Genomic DNA, 17686 nt, shown 5'->3' on the forward strand with positions numbered 1-17686 from the left:
AGACTTCCTCCTCTGGTCACTTGAGGGATCCGTAAGCTCCAGCTGTGGCCGCTTTTCCATGCCACCGCTCTCGCAGGAGAGTTCGACAGCCCTGGAGAAGGTGCAAGGGAGAGCCGGGCTCTGGTTCCCGGAGGTGTCACTAACTCGCCCCCATCCCACAACACACCCGCAGCAAAAGCAGCAGGTCCCAGCCAGCTCCACCATGGCAGAACCTCGGTTACCGCCTCTCCGGCTCCAGCCAAGCCTGTGCCACAAACTTCAGGTTGCCCGCCTGGCGCCCAAACATTTGCCAGCAAACATTTCCTGCAGGCAGCAGGGGAAATTTGTAGAGTGAACTGAAACTGGTATTTGGGCAAGCAACTCCTTCCCCTTTTAAATTTCCTCTTTTACTTCTGCGTCAACCCCACCATGGACTTAAGCATCCTGCAGCCCCCCGAAGCGCCGCCACCACCATCACTCCCAGCCGCACGTGCCCGCGGGGTGGACCCCCCTTTTCTTCCCAGAAGTAGCCACAGGTCTGCAAATGCCCTGAGCGGAGACGGGAAAAGCCTGTTTAAGCGAGGAGGGAAACAACCGAGTGCTGTTTCAGGCCAGCAGTAAAACTAAAGTCAGCTCGAGTCACCCACTGCTGCTCCTAAGCTCTGTATAATAATAATTTCCTTACAAGAAGTTAAAAGAATTCAGCTCCTTCTCCCTAAACATTAGACACGGGCACATGTTTAACTTCAGACAGCTGATACCCCAACGGCTATCAAAAAAGCAGTTCTCACCAGCAGGTAAGACAACACAAATTTGCAATTCCATTATCAACACGCAGAACGTGATTATTTCCATGTACCTAATTCCGCACATACTCATAATTAACAGATCCTCAGAAGTAACTTCGGTCACAAGTCATTATTCCGAGCTCTGTGCGAGGACTCTTGAAGCGGACTCGCAGACGCGCGCAGATCGAGACGTCCATTCCAGCAGCAGGTCGGGCTGGAGCAGCACGCTGCCCGGTACCGGCACCGCAGCCCAGGGAACAACACGCTCGGGGTGTGAATCTTGCACCCGTCCCCTTTGCACAAGGACAGAGGGTTTTTAACCACAAACCAATGATTATCATTCAGAGTTAATGCAACCGCTACAAAAGCGGTGAGCTTTCCTCCGCTTCAGCCCGAAAGCGGTGAGAGGGACCAGCCAAGTAGAAAACAATCACACGCTCCTTGTAGCATCTCCAGGAGCAGGAGAGCTGGGAGTTTTGGCTCCTGCCAGGTGACGTTGGAGGAAGTCTGTCTTTATTTGCACTACCTAGAGGCAGACCACGTAGTTAAGAAGCAAACCAGAAGGATTTCTTTTTAATTGTTGCCCTATGGTAAACAGAGGCGAGGGAAGAAGAGGACGAGAAGGTTTATGGGAAGTCACGGAGACTTGCAGTCTGCTGTACAAAAGTAAGTATTTTTGCTTTTAAACTAACTCATGATAATTCACGGAAGACAAAAATCTGCGCTGACATCCAGCACGCTCACACCACCTCCCTCGTGGCATGGCCAGCTCTTCCCTACAGCAGCTATTTCCTAAAACTCCAGAAAGGACTATCCAGGAGCCCTAGAGGCAAAGTGCTGAGAGAGGGCATGCTGCATTTAATAGCAAAGTGCTGAGAGAGGGCATGCTGCATTGCTGCATTTAATAGCGAAGTAACCACACGGATGGCTAAGGGCGCAGTTTTCCCCTCTGACGGGTTACTGGACGCACACAGCCCGGTTGCTGCAGACAGACAAGCAGTGCCTCCCCACCACAACCAAGTCCCTCGCACGCTCTTTGCGACTGCCGTTTATTTTAAGGAGATTTTCTACTTTGCACGGAACACGCGCCTCCCACCAGCCTCCGTTACAAAGCAACGCTGGGAGCCAAATGTGGCACGTGAGCGAGCGCTCAGCTGCTCTGCAGAAGTCTATTCATGGGTGCAACGCAGTGCAGAATCCCACAAACTTCGGATCGGTGCCCTGAAACGCTGGGCTCCCACCCTCAGCAGAGGCCAGTGGCACCCATACAGAAAATATTAACATGAAATCCTACCGAAAGCCACGATGAAAGACAGAAAGCGAAGAGATGCATGGGTATTACCTCCCATCTCCCTGTCGAGTGGTGGGTCATCATCAACCATGGAGAAGTCCAGAGATGCTCCCGCTATTTCCAGCATATCTTCATCGCTAGTGCTGCTCTGGAAACTCCCCCGTCGATAGCCTTTCTGTTCCATGGCCAGAGCTTCCAAACCTGGGAGCAAAGGGAAATTTTTTAGAGCACAAAGACTCATTTTCTAAGCCGGCTGGACTGACGCCCACGTGACACTTTGTGCCGAGGACCAGGAGGCTGCCCTGCTCGTCCCACGTGAAGGAGGATTGCAGCGATACCACCTGAAGTTTGGGTGGGAAGAAGTAACTGCTCGGGACAAAACTAGATGGTTACAATCCCAAGCAAAGCTCTTGCGCTAGATTTCATATTGGCACAGGCCAGGAAAACATCAAGTCCCAGTACGGCAACTCAACTGGACAGACAGACAAACACAGCAGCAACAGGGCACGCAGGTCCTTAAAAGAAAACAAGTTTAGAAAACTTTGCACGGCCAAGTCAAACCCCACAGAGGGAATTCCTTCCGCAATAAAGGATCCTACACACACATCCTCTACTTCTGCTGGAAAAGGGCTCAAACTGGGTTTTGAATAACCAGCTGCCGGCCACGAGACAGGCTTAATCCAGGCTACGAGACGGCCAAACTGCAAGCAACCACCCCGAAAACTAGCAGCAGCCCCCGCCCGAGCTGCCCACAGCTCAGCTGCACTGTCCCACGTCACCCACCGCCACGGCTTGTGCCCCCCGATCTGACCGTGATCTCTCACACGGCAGCAGCCCAAATGCCTCGGATAACGTTTTTCTCTATAGAAAACCAATTCTATTTCAAGTTCTTGGTCTAAAAGCCTCTCAAGGTATTTCCTTTTTCTCCTTTGTAATTCCCACAAAGACTGTGAAGCCGTTTCTATCTGCAGAGCGAGCGAGCAGAAATCCACTCCAAGAGCCGCTGAACACCAACTCAGGTCCACACCACGTCAGAGAAGGCAAGTGACACCCACTGACGGGTCTTCTAAATCATCTCCGCACGTGCTCTCAACAGGTTTGCAATGCCTTTTTTTTTTTCCCTCTTTTCTTTTTCTTCTTTTTGACCATCTCCCCCGCCGCGGCATCCCTGTATTTACTGCCAGAGCGCTGTGCAAAGCCCACCGCAGAGGAAGGATCCTCGCAGCAGAAACGCAGCTGTGAGCCCTCCAGATGTGCCGAGCCCACACACCGTCCTTCTCCGAGACATAGGCAAACCATCAAAACAACCCGAGCGAACGATGATTTTAATCACCCGCACACAAAGCTGTGTGCAATCTGCTCACGGAAGTGTGCAATTAAACTTTGTGAGTAATCTTAATTAAGTACCCTGGACCTGCTGCTAGACCTAGTCATCTCGAGGAGCTGCCCGTGCCAGAGCACGACACGAGACCTGTCACCTCTCCTCCTCTAAGTCAGCAGGGAAACTATGAAAGCAGAGGCTCTGAAAACATAATAAATTAAGTTAGAAAAAAAGCCATAATCTGGTCTCAACCTCAAAAACAGCCTTCGCAACCCGAAAGCGGGAATCATTTCCTCTCAACGAGACGACAGGCCATATTTGCTTTTCTCTTGCGAACATACGTATTTTTCAAGAGAATTAGAGAGGAACCAAATATGCAGCTCAGCCTTATTTCAGGAAGGAAAAAAGCCAGCCAGCACTTGCACACCGTATGAATTACATACGCTGCAGAAAGCACTTCCAATTGCAAAAAAAACCCCCAAAACCCACCGCACCACACAAAAAAAAGTCTTGGCATTGTACGAAGTGACACACTGGACTCTTCGCTAAGCCTTACTCTGTGGAACGTGATGTTTCTTGACTTTTAAGCCCTGTTTACTCATTAAACTGGTGCAGAACGCAGCGATAAAGCAAGCGCTGAGCGCTGGCCGAGGGGAAGCGGGTGCCCGGGAAGGCACAGGAGCTGCGGCACGCCGCCCTGCCAGCACCAACGCCGGGGCAGGAGGGCTGCAGCCCTCCGTCGGCGTGCACCGAGAACCAAAGGCAGGAGAAAGCGAGGAACTCAAAGCTCTCATTTGCCAGCTAACAATAAAAATAATTAAATGTGATTAAAGCGCTGCGGCGCACCGCCGGTAAGCTGCTGCCAGGGATGGCCCGCTCACCCCCGCGGAGAACTACAGAAACTCCATGCTCCCGTGTCACAGGGCTCGTCTGCAGCGTAACACGGTTTTAGAGGCAGCTTCCAACAGGACTCTGCGTGTGCACGTGGGAGGGGAGGTTTAAAACACGTCTGCATTCACATATATCCGCTTTGCCCTGCCAGGGGCTGAGTCCCTCAGCCGACAGCCACCGCCAGCGCCGGCAGTTTGAAAACTGGAGCGGTGTCACCTCCTGCTCCCCCCAATCCATCCCCAAGTTTCTTCTCATCTACAGCTTAAAAAAACCCAAACCCAAGCCAACGAGCACACCACCTTCCAGTCGCAGCAGAGACCTGGAATACGCAGCACAAAAAGGACACAGAAGATGGAGAGAAGCAAGCACTGAATTACAAGTCCTAAAACCTGTATCTCCAGGGGCTGCTCAAGTCACTTTTCCTGGTGAGCAATGACTTTCCAGGCTAAACCATGCGCACCAAAAAACCCAAACAAACAAAAACCCCCAAAACCCGAAAACTCACCCAAAAAAGTGCTCTCACGCTTATCTACGTTGTCAATTTTTACCGCAATACTTGGGGCAACGGCCGCTTCTTTCCTACCGGGCAGAGGCACTCTCTGGGCGCCCGCAGCACGCGTACGTACCAAAAGGCTCCCGGTGCACCCAACGCTTGTGTGAGCGAGAAGCCATCCTCCTCCGGCTGCTCCCATTCACCTCCTCTGCCGTTTTCAGTCCGTCCTGATTTTCCCCATCGCAGCTGAGCAAAGGGAAGCAACGAAGCAAAACCTGACGGGGTCGGATGCCTGGAAGTGACTCAGATGACGGCACTCGCAAGCAGGAAGCCGGAGCACCCCGTTGCCATCCCGCAGAGCAAACCCAGCCCCTGCCGCCATGGCAGCTTCAGCCCTCGCAGCGCTTTTCCATCCGCACCAGCCGTCGCGGGCTCTTCTCCCCATTTCGTCCTTCGGCATCACCGGCACACCCAGGAAATCCGCTCCCCCGGCCTCGCCGCAGCCCCCCGGCCCAGTGCCACCCCGGCCCCGGCGTGGCCGTCCCCCCATCCCTCCAGCCACGGCATCGCTCCAGCGCTTCCCGAGTCGGAGCCTGGAGAAAGCGCCCACAGCAATTTTTCCCCCGCGCTGTCAGACGGGGGGTTCGGCTCCGGCTCCACAAAGACATGGCACCAGGAGATTACAGCTTCAAAAGGAGCAGGGAATAATCCTGACCAGCCGCCTTCACCAGTCCTCGCTGCTGCGGGGGAAGGAGCCAGCTTACCACCTAGCGGCAATTTCATGTGAAAAACCAAAGCCCAGATCACAAGACTATCCTTTTTTTTTCCCTTTTTTTTTTTTTTTCCACAGATCAGCAGATCTAAGCTGAGCTTTGATAGTTCAGGGCACTACTTCCTCCCCATCCCCACGGCATCTCTTCCCACAATTACCAGATCCAGCGGTACACAAAAAAGGGAAAACAGAATAAACCAATTGTAACTGACAAAAACAAAGGGAAGGAGAGAAAAAAAAAAAATCATTTAGCCGTTCTGTCAATACTCCGGGTACCTGGCTCGGAGGCAGCGGAGCAAGGCTTTGCTGCAACATTATCACTCTCGAGGCTCACCTTGCCATTAAAAATAGAAAAATAAAGAACATAAAGGAAAAGGTTCTCTTTCAGAGCAGAGGAGGGTACTCGTTACTCCATGAGAAACTTCAGAGCACCGGTCAGCTGAGGGAGCTGGTTTGGATTCCCGGGTACCCCCAGCCCACGAGACACGTAACCCCACCGGGGTGCGCTCCGGGCACGGACTTCAAGTGAATGGCAAGAGGGCTGGCACTGATCTTAAAAAAACAAACCAAAACCCCAAACAAAACCCAAAAACTTCCCAACAAAACAAACAATAAACCTCCAAACAAAACAACTGTAACAAAAAAAACCCCAAAACAATTGTAACTTCTTCTTTAACTGCTAAAGAAGTCCAACCAAAGTGCGTACAGAGCCGCAGAGCGTTCGCAGAAGAGCTCCAGGGTTTTCAGCCCTCACCTGAAACCAAATCAGGGCTCAGATGCTGGTGGAACCCTTGAAAGGGTCATTTTGCAGCTTTATAAAAGGGACGACGCTATTTCTCCACGCCACTCTCCGTGCTGCCCGTGCCAGCGTCCCCTCCTGCACGGGTGAGCCCGGAACCGGGAGGGTGTTCGACACCTCCGGGTGCAGGACGTGACGTACAAACATCTTCAGGGAAAAATGAGACGTTCCAAAACACGCTGCCATTTGCAACGGCGTGGTTTCACAAACTGCACGCAGATCACTCAACAGCAGGGGTTAGAGGCTCAGGTAAGATCATCGACGTGCCTCCCGCCATCGCCTTTTAACCGCGCGCTCATAAAAGCTTTTCTTTACTCCGTTCCCTTCCCGCCGTCCGCCTGCCTGTGTCTCCTCCGAAGAGCAGACAACGGCTCCATCCTCGGGCACCAGCCCCTCGTCCTCGGCGGCCGCCTGAGCTCAGGCAAACAACCACGGGGCGAGCTGTGCGGCCGCACCGCCACGCTGCTCGGGAACAACAGATGGTTTTAGAGAGGCTGGGAATCTACCAACGCCAGGCGAACACAAAGACTTGCGTTGTTTTCGGGCTCGTTTGGGGTTCTTTCGTTGTTCTCTGACACGCTCTCAGGCGGGTCCCCAGGAGATGATAGCCCACGCTCCGGTCTGAGCCCTTCCAGCGCCGGCCCGTCTCACCGGGTAACGGCGGAAAGCAGCGTACGGATCCTGCGGGGTTTTAGGACATTGACGGATTCGCTGCCATCCCGGGATGCTTACGGGCTGACAGACCCCCCGACGCGTACAGCCCACGGCCGTCAGCCCTCGCTGCTATCACCTCTTCTGCAATAATTCATCGTTCCTCACGGCTTACGCCACTCAGCCATGCAAAACTCAAGCGGACGCAAACACCAACCACTGACTTCATCCTCAGCTCGTAATGACACTCGGCTTCTGAATAAACCCCTTGTTTCCCCAAGAGTTGTTAATCGCATCACATACACTCGCCAGAAAAGCGTATCTCCAGGAGCAAGATGTTCCGGTATTTCATTTATTAGATTAAAAATCCCCCGCAATCACCCACCACCGATTAAAGAAATGGTGTGCTGCTGCAGATGCTTTACATAAAAGGGATTTCTAGAAGTAAGAAAAAAAGCAGCCCGTTTCCCCTGCTTTACCAGGAATTTCCCCGGCTCGTGTCACCTACACACAGCTGGTCAGAGGCTTCGGGAAGCAAAACGCTCCCGGTAAGGCACGCTGCAGGAAAGCTCTGCGGTTTGCTCGAGAGGGTGGATTTTTTTTCTGTTGCTTTTCCTGGAAGAGGCAGAGAAAAGAGGAGAACAAGCAGCCGAAGACCTCCCTCCTGGCGCCTTCCACGCGGTGAGCACGAAAACACCGATCGCCCACCAGGCAAGGAGCTTCAAGGGCTTGGAACTGCTCAGGTCGCCGCAGAAATCACTGTTCGTTTCCAGCAGATCCAAGGAGAACACGCGGCAATGGACCCCAGCTTCCGCGCTAATTTGCGACTAGTTTTCCCCGTCGGTACTGGAAGGTCTGGACCTTGGCGAAGGCTTTGTACTACTTCCTAAAACTGGTATTTGCGAGAAATACGGTCACCATAGGCACAAACACTGCGCACGCTGCTCCCTGAGTACGTGCACATTTAAACAAAAATCGAGTAGGAACGCGCTTTCCGAGCGCTCTGGGGAAAAAAAAAAAGCGGTTTCCATACTGAAACCCCATTCCCAAAACTAGATCGCTGCGGGGTCACCCGCGCGCAGCCGGTGCTCACAGCCGTGGTCCCCCACGGTGCACAGCAACACCCCCGCAGGTCCCCCGCCCCACGCGACAGCTTCACACCCGGCGTGAACGATCCAAAGAGACGTTGCCAAATCGCAGCGAGAATTCCGGCTGGCAAGCAGCGAACGCTACGAAGCAGCCAGGCCCCGGGCAGCGCACCCACCAGTTTCATTTCCAACATCTCCCTCCCCACAAAATCCACCTGAGCTGCTCGGCGCACGCGGTGCAGCAGGTTTTATACGTTTTTGTCAAAGCAACGGACTCCATTCTGCCTATTCTATCTTTCCTCATACAGTCGCTTGATGCTTTTTTTTAAAAAAAACCCCACAAACCAACCAGAAGTTCCTGAGGAGGAGGAGGGATAAAAACGGCACTCTGGAAGTGCTGAATCGCAGCCCGAGAGGTCTGAACCCCCTTGCGCTGAACCAGGACAAGCTGGCAGACGAACAACAGGGCCAGCTCGCTGACTGCAATGCTGAAGCAGCTCTCGGGACTCACTGAATTCCTACAGAAGCTTCAGCTCCCTCCAAAACCAGGACGCACATTCAATAGCACCTTCCACCCTCCGACAGCAGAAGCCACAACATTCTGGTGTCCGAATGCCCCGTAGCTACCCGTCACGCCAGCGCCCTCAGAATACAAAGAGGTTTCCGTATCCCCTTTGGGAAAAGCAGAATTTGTCCGGAGAGTAAAGCAGCTACGGCCACCGAAATAAGCAGCCTGACCCTCCACTTAATTTCCAGCCGGTTTCGGAGGCAGCACCTTCAGGAGCCCACCCTCGGCGGCACGCTGGCCCCCTCCGCAGCAGGGTCACCCCGCGGGCTGCAGAGCCCCTGTTGACGGTCACCTTCCATGCTGTTCGCTGTAAAGCGTTCTGGAAAGTGGGAACTGTTCCATTTATTGTCGTGCAGCACTTAAGGGATCACAGACACTATACAAACACACAAGGGATTTTCCCTGTATCGATTATGGTCCTCACGGTCTCGTGCAAGAGCGGAAATGGACTGCCACTGACTGCAGCAATACTTTTATTTAAAACTCTTTAAGAAGTGATATTGTAGCAGATGTCATTAAAAAAAAACAACCATCGAGGTAATTTTACGTACCCTGTGTAGGTCTCACTACAGTACTTAAATTCCTGGAGAAATTTCTGCTTAAATTGAAAACCTGCGAAGAGGCAAAAGGACTATCAAGATGAAAACCAGTGACGTGATGAAAATCTCCCACCCCAAACAGCCAGCTCCCCCAGAGACAGCCTCACCCGTTCCTCAGCCTTGAGCAACGAGCGGCGGTTGAGGAAACCCTTGACAGTGTCACCCTGAGGCTGCAGCAGCAGGCACCCGACGTCCCACCTTCCGCGACGCGGCCGCGCAGAAAGGGAACAACGGCGAAACACCGCCAGCGGCACCGCAACAAGCCCTGGAACACGAGTCACCGCGTTTTCACACCACTTCGCAGCACCCAAGCATCGGCCTCAAACCGACAGCGCTACACAAACGTCTGCGGCGTGCCAGCGATGGGTGCGCGGCACCCGACTCATCTGGCTCTGCAGCGGGCAGAGGTGCGGCCGGGGTTACCTTGGCTGGCGCGCCTGGTGCGTCTCACGCGGCAAGCCCCCCAGGGCCCTCATCCGCTCTGCCTTCGGCCGCTGCCCGAGCCGCACCGAGGAGACGGGGGGTCTTCCATGCTCCGGGGACTCAGAAAAGGATCTTCCAAAAGCTGAGCTCGCAGTCCTTCAGAAACAACTGCACGTGATGCTGTGCTGCATAACCAAGAGCGACTTGTTATTCCAGCGGGAATAATTAAAAGCATGACGCAAGAAGCACGTGAATATTCAAACCCACGCTGTTAATTCTCAGAGCTGAATCCAAACTCCCGGACAAACCCGCTGGATGAGTGTAAGAGCAGACGATGGCAGCGTCAGGCACCAGCCCTCGCCCGGCTGTACACGTAGTCTGGGGTGCTCCGGCCACCCGGTCCGGCTCCATCTGCCCCCAGAACACCCGAACAGCTCGTGAGATTACACAGACAAACGCTACCCCTAAGAGAGCACGCTCAGGGTGAGGAATTTTGGGGGGGCAGGTTTGCCCACCTTCACTAGTGACCAGACCCTGCTGGGGATACAGCTCGTGCCGCCCTCCACACCCAGGACCGAAGAGGAGAACGAGGAACCGTGGCGGAGAGAAAGAAATAAGACGGGTGTCGGAGAAGGTGGACACAGGGCAAAGCAGCAGGCGAGCCTCGAGAGCCCACGGAGCTGCTGCGAGCACCCGAGGGCAGGATGCCACGGCCACCCCCCGTCGGCTTCCCCCGTTTTTGAACCCCTCTGCTGAACCCTGCCGCCGCCAGCTCGCGCGACAGTAACGGCTGCCGACCCAAGAGCTCGCTCCACGATTCCTCCCGTCAAACCAGCCGGTCGGGCAGAGCAGCTCTTTATCCCGAAAGCAAGGGACTCCGCGTTCTAATTGCACACTGCAATGTGACAATTGCACAACTGGCTTTTTCCTTCGCCAAGACATCTAGAGTCGAAAGAATAAAGTATTATTAACTGCTATTTCCTGAAATATTGGTGTGACAGTCACATTTCTTACTCAATTACCAGCTTCATGGCTTTTTTTTTTTTTTTTTAAAAAAACCCAGCAAACCAGATCAAATGCAAATTGGAAAAACAATGCTGGAGAACAACCAAAGGAAAGTATTTAGATGAAAAGAAAATCTTGCCTCACAGCGTGACCCGGTCCTGAAATGCAATGGGGTTGCCAAGAGCGCACGGCAGAGAAAGCAGCAGCACGGCTGTACAGCCAGGGATGTGAGAGAGGAAAAAGAAAAAGAAAAAGAAAAAGAAAAAGAAAAAGAAAAAGAAAAAGAAAAAGAAAAAGAAAAAGAAAAAGAAAAAGAAAAAGAAAAAGAAAAAGAAAAAGAAAAAGAAGCAAAGCGGGGCTGTGTGGCACAACTTCCCTGCGACCCCCCCCAAATCACAACAGGAGAAAAGAGAGAGGAGCTTTTGTACTTTGGGGCCCAAGGTGATTTTCTACCTCCTGCAGCTTTCTGGGAGCTGAAGATCACGACCTGCGAGTCCACGGGGAGACCAAAGGAAATTTGCTGTTACGTTTTCGAGCGTGTGCGGTGTACGGGGGGGTTAGCAGGAGCAGGGACACCACCACTCCATTAGAAACAAAACCCAAAAACCAACAACGCTTTTTGGTCGGGTGCTATTCCCAAACCATTTCAGCTTCTGGAGTAACTGGAGAACAACCGTTAGCGACAACGCCACAAAATCTTGGGCAAACCAAATCCAAATAAGCTCGAAAGGTATTTTGGCGCAACCAGTTTGAGGTCACACACCACAGACCTTCGCCGTGGCCGTGCAGAGCGGAGCCCAGCTCGGAAAGGAGCAGCTCAGCAAGGCTCCAGCTCGGGCCCCCAAGATCATCTGGCCGTGGCGTCCCAAAGAATTAAAAACGATTCGGTGTTTTACGCAACTGCCATCCGAGGGGTATTTTAAGAACAGAAATAATCGTGTGTTCAAGTTCTTCTGGGAACAAAGGGAGAGGTGCAGCCGTGTCTGCCAGCCACACACACGGCCGGCCGCCTCCCGGGTGTCCCCGCTCGCAGTCCGGGAGCCCCACGGCCGCCCCATAGCTGCCCCACGGCCGCCCCACGGCCGCCCCACGGCCGCCCCACGGCAGCCCCACGGCAGCCCCACGGCCGCCCCGAGCAGAACCACACGATGCCGCGGGCCTTTCACAAACACCTGCTTTGCACAAGCGCGAACAGCCCAACCGTTCCTTTCGTTCCGCCCGCGAAGAAAACCGAGGTGGGACCTTCCAGCTTCAGGCAGGCTTTCCCACCCGGCCGGAGGGACGGTGCCCGCCAGCGGCGCCGGTCTCTGCTCCCCGGGCTCGGCCGCTGCTGCCCGGAGCTGCGGGAGGGGACGGAGCCAGCGGAGCGCGGCCGGGCCGGGCCCCCAGCCCCGTGGGGACCCGCCGCCCCTCGCAGCACCCCGCCATCCGCCCGCCTCCCGCTTCTCTCCGGCTTCCCGCTCCAGCTTCTCCCACAGCAGCCGCTCCCCTCCTCCCGCCGCCCGGGAGCGAGCAGCCGGCCCGGCCCCGAGGCCACGGGCCCCTCGGGTCCCCCCCTCCCGCCCAAACAGCTCAGCCCCACAGCTGCCCTGGGCCTGCCCCGGCCCTTCGCCCCGTACCTCCGCTCTCCGCTGCTCCGGGCCCCGCTCCGCCGCCCGCCGCGGCCGAGTCCGGCCCCGGCCCCGGCCCCGGCCCCGGCCCCGGCCCCCCCCGCGCCGCCGCTGCCGCCCCCCCCCCGCCCCCCGCTGCACCTGCGCGCGGCGCGGCTCCACCCACGGAGGGGCGGGGCGAAGGCGTCCGCGTGACACCACGCTGCCCCGCCCCCGGCTGACCGCCCATTCGCCCGGGCGGCGCCCGCTCCGTTCCTCTCGCCGAGCAGGGCTTGTGCGCAGGCGCGCTGCGCGGCTGGTGAAGCACGGGCACGCCTTGCTGGCGCCATCTTGAGTGTGGGCGCCGGGCTCTTAAAGCGGTATGCCCCTCGTTCTGCAAGGGGGGGCAAGGGCAGGGAAAGTGGGTGCGGAGGGTCCTTGCGTGAGGCCACAGCGCGAATCATCGCACCTCCACCCTACCCCGGCCCTCCCCTGTCCCCTTCCCTCCCCATCGCTGGTCCCCCGTTGCAGACACCCCCATCCCTAGCTTTCCCATCGCTGTCCCCCATTGTTGGCCCACCCCACCGCAGACCCCCCCATCGCTGATGCCCCAGCAGAGACTCCCCATCACTGCCCCCCCCACTGCAGACCCCCATCGCTGGGCCCCCATCACAGACCCCCCCATCACTGCCCCCCATCACTGCCCCCATCACAGACCCCCCTGCATTGCAGACCCCCCATCACTGCCCCCCATAACAGACCTCCCCCATCACTGCTCCCCCATCACCATCCCGCTGTCACAGACCCCCCTGCATCGCAGACCCCCCATCGCTGCCCCCCATCAGTGTCCCCCTGTCACAGACCCCCCCCTGTATCGCAGACCCCCCATCGCTGCCCCCGTCTCCCCCAGCCAGCCTGGTGCAGCGGGTCCCAAGGGTCCAGGCGAGATGCTCTGCCCTCCACCGTGAGCCCCGCTGGGCCCCCCCCCCGTGCTGAAACCCTGGGACCCGACCCAAACACCTCCTGCTGTTCCCACCACCCGACCCTGGGCTGGGACATCACCGCTGCAAACCGCTTCTGGGGGACGTTTTTCACCCGGTATCAAAAATAAGTGTCCCTCCTTCCCTCGCCCCCCCTTTCCCCTAGCCACCGCAGAGGAGCCGGGGGGCACGGAGGAGTTTTGCCCCCTAAATGTCCCCAGCTGGAGCACACGTCCTCGTACCAGGCGGGACAATTTCCAGCCCCCCAAGTCCGACTGAGATGGGAAGCCTACGGGGAAATGCTCACGGGAATGGGAAAATTTGCAGCTCCAGGAAGAGGTGTCCCCCCCCAATTCACTAAATATGTACAAAAGACGTTAGTGCTTTCCGTGACCCGCAGGCAGCCTGGCCCTCGGCACCCGCTCGCTCGCCTCGGTGCCCCCATCCCCGCGTTCCGTGCCGTGCTGAAGGGGAGGGTCCTTTGGGGCAGAAAATGTGTAATATGGAAGACAGGCGGGTTTAAAGCAAGGGGTCAGTGTCGGGAAAACAGCTTTTTACCCCCCAGCTCTGCTTCTGGCTTGTGGCGTGGCCGCAGAGGACAACGCCAGTGGCAACGCCGTGCCCCAGGCCAGCGCCGGACCCCCCGGGGCCAGGGCGGAGCGGGGGGCTGGTGGCTCTCCCTGCCCCCCCGGGAAGGCTCCATCCCTCCTGTCCCCCGAAGCGGACAAGTCTGGAAGAGGAGAGGCAGTCCTGAACCCGTCCTAAACCCGGCACCCCTCCGCTCCTCCCCACCAGATGGGCGACTCTGGGGGCTAAACCCAGCTGCCCCCCCCAGCCCAGACCCCCCAGGCCTGGCTGCACCCACGGACGCTCCCCGTAATCCCCCCCCACCCTTGTGCCAAACCGGGGGCACTGTGGGAGCGGGGCACTGAGCTGCTGTGTGAGCCGGGGAGGAAGGAGAGCCATGGTGCCTCAGTTTCCCTTCTCCCCGCCTGTCGCCACGGGCCAAGCGCTGGGACGGAGGACTCCCGGCAGCAGTTTTGAGGGGGTGCATGAGCACCCCCAGCAGCACCACGCTCCTTGGAGCAGCAGCTGGGGCACTTAGCCCCCAGCAGGAACCAGCACCCCCCCCATGCATCCCCACCACCAGAGCCCCCTCCCAGTCCATCACCAGTCCCACCAGTCTGCCTGGGGACAGGCAGGCGCGGGGATGCAGGCAGCACTAGAGGGCAGCAATGGTGCAGGCAGCAGCTGCCGGGCCAGGCAGGGTCCGCCACCAGCCAGCACCACCTCGCTGGGCTCCGGGTTGTCCCTCGGTCCTCGGCAGCATCTCCTCCTCCTCCTCCTCCTCCTCCTCCTCCTCCTCCTCCTCGTCCCGCTCCCGCTCCCGTGGAGACTGGCTCCAAACCTGGCTGCTTTCTGCTCTGGGCCTGGAAACGTGGCGGGTCCCTGCTGGGAGACATCCCAGAGGAGCACGGAGCCGCGCTGAGGACCCAGGGTGATGCTGCTGGAAGCGGAGCAGGAGCCCGTCTCCTTCCCGGCACGGGGCTGAGCCCGGCAGCAGAGGACCAGGGCTCCAAGGATCCCAGCCGCCGGCTCTCCCTCGCCCCGGGAGCAGCGGTTCACCGGGCTGGGGGGTCCCCGCGAGCCCCCAGCTCCTGCTCGGGTGGCGACAGACACACGGATGCTGCACAGATGCGCGCGCTGCCCCGAGGAACGTCTCCTCAGTCGGCGCGTGGGAAGGTGGCCCTACATCTCTTCATCAAAAGGCTTCACCCAATGCCCTGGGACCCTCGGACCTCCCGTGTCCCACCCCGGTAGCAAAGGGGGCGAATGTCACAGTGGGGCTGGCAAAGCTCCCGTTTTCGGGATGGGGGAGAAGAGACACCTTAGTTGTACCATGACGGCAGCCCTAGAAGATGGCACCAGCGTCACGCCGTGTAAGCGAAGGTCCTTTAGAGGAGGAAGGCCTTGCCGCAAGTCCTGGTGGAGCGAACCCTGGCTTCAGCTGATCTTCTCCGTGACGACGCGGCTCGGCCGGGCTCCCCCAGGGATGGGCACCGGCTCCTCGGGCCTCAGCCCCGGGCAGCTCTGCTGGATGCAGCCAGCCCACGCCGCAGCGAGTGGGTCCGTCCTGCCCTGCTCGCTGCTTTGGTCCCTTTCGGGTCCCCTAGCCCCCCGGCCCGGGCTCCTGTCCCCGGGTCTGGGCAAGCCCGTGTGCCCGCAGAGGAGGTCCCTACCCAGAGCAGCCCCGTGTCCAGCTCCCGCGGGACCGACGGCCCCACTCTCCCATTAAATGAACTTCTCATTTTTTTTCCTCCCGGGAAAAATCAGCATTTATTTTCTCATTTGCGTAGCACGCAAAAGGTCTGGAAGAACCAGAAACAAACAGGACGGGGAGGCACAACTTGGAAACCTCGGCAGAAAACAGACTTTCTGCGAAGCAATGGTCTTTGGGATGGAGGAGCGGGGCTGTGGGGCCGGGGGGCAGCGGGAAGGACAAGGCTCTGCTCCGCTCCACCGCTGTCCCGCTCATCCCGACACCGACACACTGCCGCGACGGGGCTGCTCCGTGGGGGAGCTCCAGGAAGAGAAACCCGGACCTGGAGGTACTTGCAGACACTCTCCGGGCAGAGCTGCCGGGACCGGGAAGGCAGACCCCCATCCCCGATTTCCTGCTCGGTCCTTTCTACGCCGCTCGCCCGGGAGCGTCACCAGAAGAACGAAAAAATCCCCCTGGGTGAATGTGAAAGTCAGAGCTGTCACAGGGCGGCAGGGCGGCCACGAAGCCGCTCGGTTCAGGGAAACAGGAAATCCTGAAATAGCCGAAACTGGAAGCACGTGCCCGGGGAGGGGGGAGCGGAGCTGGGAGCATCCAGCGTCCCACCACCTCGTCCGCAGGGCCCCTAGTTTGCCCCTTGGCAGTGCTGCGTGGGGATGCCGCAGTTTCCTCGTGTCCCCACCCTCCCCGTCCCAGCAGACCCCAGCCCAAAGCACCGGGTGCTCTGGGACCCCTCCCCGCCGTGCTTTGGGCCACCCCAGGTGGAGAGCGCACCCAGGGAGAGGTGCCGGTGCTGGGTGCAGCCTGTTGCCGCTGCCTGCGGAAGGCACGGCCCCATCCTGCTTCTAGCGGGGAGCTCAGCCCTGTACGCTCCCGGGGCGGGGGGCAGACCAGAGGCAGGAAGGCAGAAACCGGCTTCACGTCCAAGCCCACACCGCGACCCCCCCAGGGATGGAGCTGCTCCCCTGGGTGCTGAGCCGGGGTGGGGGCAGAAGGACCCGGAGCCAGGTCGGAGCCACCCATGCAGAGGGCGAGCGGGAAGGAGGGGGTGCCCTGGACCTGCAGAGGAGGAGGAGGATGCTTCATCCACCCGACATTGGCAGGCTGCGGCTACCAGCGATATCTACCCAGCATCGGCCTCCCAAGTACGGACAGCCGGCAGGCTGCTGGGAGCCGACAGGTAGCAAGGAACACACCCCAAAAAAGCAAATATCCCAGCAAAATGGGAAAAGAGTTGAACTTTGAAATCTAAACGTGCCCTACAGCAAGCAGTAGGACAGGCAAGGCACGAAAACTCACAGGACACAGCGAGGAAAGGAGCATGTGGCTGGGCATCGTGCTAACCAAACCGTAAAGAATGACAAGGAAAAAAAAAGGTATTTCAAGTCCAAAGATTGTTGTACGAACAGGCTGCTAGCCTCCGGGTGCAGAACATCAGGGGTGATTATGTCGAGGAGGGTTATTTGCAGGCTTAGCCCCCTGCTTGAATGCAGGCTTGGTGCCAGAAGAGTGGTGACACGAGGCTGGCCCCTCCTGGTATTAGTTTAATTAGTTTAATTACGAGGTTAATGCCAGCTAAGCCAGCGTGGAGCCCCGGCCCGGCTCAGCCGTGCTCCTCCATTCTCCCTGGAGCTCGCCCAGACCTGGGACCAGCACCAGCCGCAGGGTTTGGCTGGGATGGAGATGGGGCTCCTGCCCGACGTTGCCGCTGGTGGGGACCGCAGGAGGGCAGCTCCCGACGGGGCGGGGGCGAAGGCGGCAGGAGAAAGCCCAGAGAGACGGGATAACCTTCCCCTGCCGTCATCCCGTGCCCCGGCCGTGCTCTGCTGCTGAATGAAATACCGCTGGCCAAGAGGCACGTGTGGCTCGTCCGCTCCCGGTCCCCGGGGCCGGCTGGCAGCCAGCCCCTGTCCTAACAGAGCAGAACAATCCCGGGAAGTGACCCGGTGGGACGAGGGGACAGGATGCCGCGCTGGCCGCCACCGCAGGCATTGTCTCTGTGGATACCTGGGGGATGAAGTCAGAGTCCAGCCCCACGGAGGAGCACGGCGTGGGGGGGGGGTTGAGCAGGAAACAGCGGCCGGGGGAAAGAAGCACAAAATCCCTCTGACCACAGCTGGGCGAAACCTCGGCGAGGACCTGGCGGAGCAGCCGGGGACGCTGGCATC

General features: G+C 57.9%; 1 protein-coding gene across 8 annotated transcripts in view; it reads right to left on the bottom strand.

Annotated features, from left to right (window-relative positions):
• Positions 1-12545, bottom strand: part of LOC104638406 (H(+)/Cl(-) exchange transporter 5) — a 33834-nt gene extending 21289 nt beyond the window's left edge. For 3 of the 8 annotated variants that reach the window (XM_075763778.1, XM_075763779.1, XM_075763777.1), the window contains exons 1-2: positions 12420-12545; positions 2110-2259 (exon numbers count right to left, since the gene is read on the bottom strand). In XM_075763778.1, the coding sequence (XP_075619893.1) occupies positions 2110-2259; positions 12420-12507 (238 nt within the window). In that variant the 5' untranslated portion in view covers positions 12508-12545. Of the gene's footprint in view, positions 1-2109; positions 2260-4896; positions 5131-9663; positions 9895-12287; positions 12375-12419 lie in introns of those variants that run through there. The other 5 variants (XM_075763781.1, XM_075763780.1, XM_075763782.1 and 2 more) reach the window with 5 other exon arrangements.
• Positions 12546-17686: the final 5141 nt, after the last annotated feature.

Source organism: Balearica regulorum, chromosome 11, assembly GCF_011004875.1.
Source record: "Balearica regulorum gibbericeps isolate bBalReg1 chromosome 11, bBalReg1.pri, whole genome shotgun sequence".
NCBI classification, from domain to species: domain Eukaryota; kingdom Metazoa; phylum Chordata; class Aves; order Gruiformes; family Gruidae; genus Balearica; species Balearica regulorum.